The sequence below is a fragment of the Chrysochloris asiatica genome, unplaced genomic scaffold, assembly GCF_000296735.1.
Source record: "Chrysochloris asiatica unplaced genomic scaffold, ChrAsi1.0 scaffold00085, whole genome shotgun sequence".
Classification (NCBI taxonomy): domain Eukaryota; kingdom Metazoa; phylum Chordata; class Mammalia; order Afrosoricida; family Chrysochloridae; genus Chrysochloris; species Chrysochloris asiatica.
The window spans coordinates 9,998,895-10,003,634 of NW_006408603.1; the positions used below are offsets into that span (position 1 = coordinate 9,998,895).

At 41.9% G+C, this 4,740-nt stretch overlaps 1 protein-coding gene across 1 annotated transcript in view; it reads left to right on the forward strand.

Moving 5' to 3' along the window:
* The window catches only part of AKNAD1 (AKNA domain containing 1), a 51,564-nt gene that overhangs the window by 43,847 nt on the left and 2,977 nt on the right, over positions 1 to 4,740 (forward strand). Inside the window, 1 exon segment of the mRNA XM_006865978.1 lies at positions 3,758 to 3,839. Coding sequence (XP_006866040.1) covers positions 3,758 to 3,839 — 82 coding nt within the window.

The window sequence follows — 4,740 nt, forward strand, 5'->3', positions numbered from 1 at the left end:
TGGGGAGGTCCATGTGTATAATTGTCTCTTACACTGTCTAATAAGAGCTTTGGTAGTGGTTACAAATTGGGCTGCTAATCTTATGGTCAGTAGTTAGAAACTACCAGCTGTTTCATGGGAGAAAGATGAGGCTTTCTGCTCGTGTAAAGATTTACAGCCTCAGAAACCCTATACTGGGTAGGTATGAGTTGGAACTGACTCCATGGCACATAATGACAACAACAACATGCTGTCTAAAGAAGGTATTTGAAATGAACAAATCATTGGTTTTGCAGAATTCTACCATGTGATCTCCAGCATCATTTCTATCACCAAGGCCATATTTTCCAACTACTGATCCTTCCTCTTTGTTCCCAACCTTTGTATTCCAATCACTAGTAATGATGAATACATCTTGATTGCATGTTTGACCTATTTCAGATTGAAGAAGTTGGTAGAGTTCTCCTATTTCATCCTCCCTGGCTTTAGTGGTTGGTGCGTAAATTTGAATAATAGTGGTATTAACGGGTCTTTCCTGTAGGTACATGGGTATTATCCTATCACAGACAGCGTTGTACCTCATGACTGATCTGGATATGTTCTTTTTGACAATGAATGCAACACCATTCCTCTTCAATTTGTCATTCTTGGCATAGTAAACCATGTGGTTGTCAGATTCCAAATGGCTAATACCAGTACATTTCAGCTCACAAATGCCTAATGTATCAATGTTTATGCGTTCCATTTCATTTTTGACAATTTGCAATTTTCCTAGATTCATACTTTGTACATTCCATGTTCTGATTATTAATAGATATTTACAGCTGTTTCTCTTCATTTTGAGTTGTGCCCCATCAGCAAATGAAGGTCCCATGGGCTTTACTCCCATGGGTTTTACTCCATTTGCATCATCACCGTCAACTTTACTATGAGGAGGCAGCTCTTCCCCATTCGTATTTTGAGTGCCTTCCAACCTGAGGGGCTCATTCCCCGGCACTGTATCTGACAGTGTTTCTCTGCTATTCATAAGGTTTTCAGTGACTAAATATTTGGAAGTAGTTCGTCACTCTTTCTTCCTAGCCTGTCTTCATCTGAAAGCTCATCTGAAACTTGTCCACCGTGGGTGACCCTGCTGGTATTTAAAATACCGGTGGCATAGCTTTTAGAATCACAGCAACTCACAAGCCACCACAGTATGACAAACTGTGTATATCTTAGAGTATATTATAAACACAGGTAGCAAAACTCTTGCTAATTCAATAATTTCTACATGCACAATTCAGTGACACCGATTACATTTATAATCCTTTCCCAAATTATTCTACCACTATTAACAGAAACTTAGTGCCCCATTCCCCTCTCTCCCACCTCTGGTGACCACTATTATTATTATTATTATTACATCATAACCTCTGGTACAGTATTCTATTTCATGTAAGTGGGATCATACAGTATTTGTTCTTTTTTTCTTATTTTACTTTCCCAGGATCAGACATTGTTTCGTTCTGCTGTGCATGGGGTCGCTATGAGTCGGTTCCGACTCGATGACACCTGACAACAACAACGTTTTAAAAGTTTATCCATATTGTAGCACATATAAAGGAGCCTGGTGGCACAGTGGTTTAGCCCGAGAGTGCTAAGCAAAGGTCTGTGGTGTGAACCCACCAGCTGCTCTGTGGGACACAGATGGTGGCAGTCTGTTCCTAGGGATCCCTGGGGGGCAGGTCTACTCTGTCCTAGAGGCTTGTTATCATTCAGAATTGACTTTATGGCAATGGGTTTGGTTAAAAGCATGTATCTTTAAATAGTAATATTTTTATTTTTAAATAGTAATCTTTAAATAGTAACATTCCTTTGTGTATATATGTTGTTCTTAAGTGCCGTCAAGTCGATTCCGACCCATAGCGAGCCTGTATAGGGTTTCCGAGGAGCAGCTGGTGAGCTTGAACCACTGACCTTGCAGTTCAAATGGCTTTGTAGTCTGGCACATTAACCCACAGCACCACACCAGGACTCCTTGTGTGTGTGTGTGTGTGTATGTGTGTATATATAGATCATGTTTTGTTATCCATGTATCTTTTGATGCACATTTTTGTTATTGTGACTGTGCTACAATGAACGTTGGTATACAAGTTTCTGTTTTTATATTTCTTTCAATGTTAGGGGTATATACTTCTGATTGGGATGTATGGGTCATATGATAGTTCTGGAGTCCTGGTGTGGTGCTATAGGATAAGCTCTGGGCTGCTAACTGAAAGGTTGGTGGTTTAAGCTCACCAGCTGCTCCTTGGAAACCCTATCCAGGGTCCCTATGAGTCTGAACTGATTTGACAGCACACAACACCAACAGTAATTCTGATTCACTTTTTGAGGAACCAACTTTTCCACAGCTGCTGTATATTTTTGTATGTCCACCAATGGTTAAGAGTTCTAATTTCTCCTCCACAACACTGACAACTGTCATTTTGTATGGTTTTTTGTTTTGTTTTTGAGGTTTTTTTACTCACCAGTCACTCCTCAGAAATCCTATACAGGGTCGCTGTAAGTCAGAACAGACTCAATGGTGCTTAACAACAAAAACTAAGGAAAGGAGCACTGGTAACATAGTGAGTTACACATTAGGTTGCTAACCACAAGATCAGCAATTCAAATCCACCAGCAGATCCTTGGGAGAAAGATCAGGCTTTCTGCTTCCATAAACATTTACAGTTTCGGAAATCATGTACGGGGTCACTGATTTGGAACCGACTTGAAGGCCCATCACCACCATGAAAGACTCAGAACCCTGGTGATTTTGTGGGATAAGCATTGGACTGCTAACTGCAAGATTGGTGGTTCAAATCCACCAGCCACTCTGTGGGTAAAAGATGAGGCTGCCTGCCCCATTAAAAACTTATAATCTTGGAACCCAAGGAGCAGCTCTGCTCTCCTATTGGGTCACTGTGAGGTGGAATTGACTCTATGGCAGTGGGTCGGTACAACTATGAGGAGGACTGGTGGCACCGTGGCCACGTGTTCGCCTGCTAACCCAAAGGTTAGTGGTCCCAACCCATCAGCTGCTCTGTTGTAGAAAGCTGTAGCAGTCTGGTTCCATCAAGAGTAAAGCCTTGGAGGGAGAAGAGCGGAGTGTGGGACCCTATCCAGAGAAGCAGCAACGCCAGAGATGGAGGCAGAGACGATGATGTGGAGAGATGGAGTGGCTGGGGATCTAGACTCAGGGAGGGAGAGGGGCTGTGTGCTGACGGCTGGGAGACAGGCTTGCAGGGTATACTCTTTGGTTGTTTGAATGATTATATATTCCTGAATGCTTTGGTATACAGCCAAAAAAAAAAAAAGAGGGAATGAAAGTAAATAATGATGCATGGATGGGATTGCAGTCATTGCAATGAAACAAAATATGATAGAATGAGTGTAAAGCTGATGTTCTCCCATGTAAATTATCACTTAATTTACAATAAAAACTTAAAAAAAAAAAAAGATTAAAGCATTGGAAACCCTACAGGGCAGTTCTACTGTGCCCTATAGAATCACTGTGAGTTACAATGGGCTCTGTGGCAACAGCTTTGGTTTTGGATAATGATGTTGAGCATTTTTTCATGTACATGTTGGCTATCCGTATATCCTCTTGGGTGAAATGTTTATTCGAGTCATTTGCCTATTTTTCGATTAAGTGGTTTGTCTTTTTGTTGGTAAATTTTTAGGAGTTCTTATCTATTCTGGATATTAAAATGAGATCATTTCTGATACTCTGAATTTAACCATAGCTTCCATATTTCAGCTTGTTCAAAATCAAAAAGGATCTGTTCCCAGAGAACAAATATGAAACCTCCTCAAGGTGAACATGAACCCATGCCAGAAAAGTAAGTGTGATTTTATTATTACTTAAGGTACCAAAACCAGCTACCATTGGCTGGGGGCATATGATTGTCTTAGTGCTTGAACTACCTGTCCAAGATCACCTAGGTCATAATTGTAGAGAGTCAGGATGCAAACCTAAGTTGATCTAAAACTCATTTTAAATGTCATATTTTAATGTCAAAAGCATGCAGTCATTGCTAGGTAGTGGGGACACAGTGACAGGAAAAGTCCCCCATGGTCCCCACCCTCATGGAGTTTACAACTTGTTGGAAGAGCCAGTCATCCTTTGTCAGAGCCAAGAAGTACAGAGTCTAGGGACCTGGTCTAAGCTTCAAGGACACTGAGCTCCAAGGATAAATATGAATTAACAAGGGGCTAGAGGATAGGTTTGAGAAACATTCCAGTCTGTATAAGTTGAATCTCTCCAGTGGGAAGTAGGCAGACCCTTGGCAAGTTTAAGGACAGTGCGCTGGAGCCCCAAAGAGGGAGTGGCTGTGGGGCCACAGGAGGTTGGTGAGGGATGGTCAGTGGGATGGGAAGCCCGTGATGCTTTTAAGCAGGAAGTTTTTGTTTAGCGTTTTCATGTTTTTAAAAAGATCCCTTTGGCTATTGGTGGGTAGGTGGAGGCAGAGTGGCTGGTAGGTTAGAGGAGCCAAGAAGACTTGGAGCACAAAGGCCAAAGAGTAGTATAATGATCCAGGTGAGAGAGGATGGCAGCTGGGCTAAGGTGGTGAAAGTGGAAACAGAAAAGTGTGATGGATTCAAGAGCTACTCAGGAGATGCAATCGACAAGAGCAGTAGCTCAGAGCCAGACCTACTCAGATTGAACCTGCCGCCCATTACAAGGTGGTGTTATAGAATGTTGCCTCTGGAGACTGCTGGGGTTTGCATCTAGATTCTGTG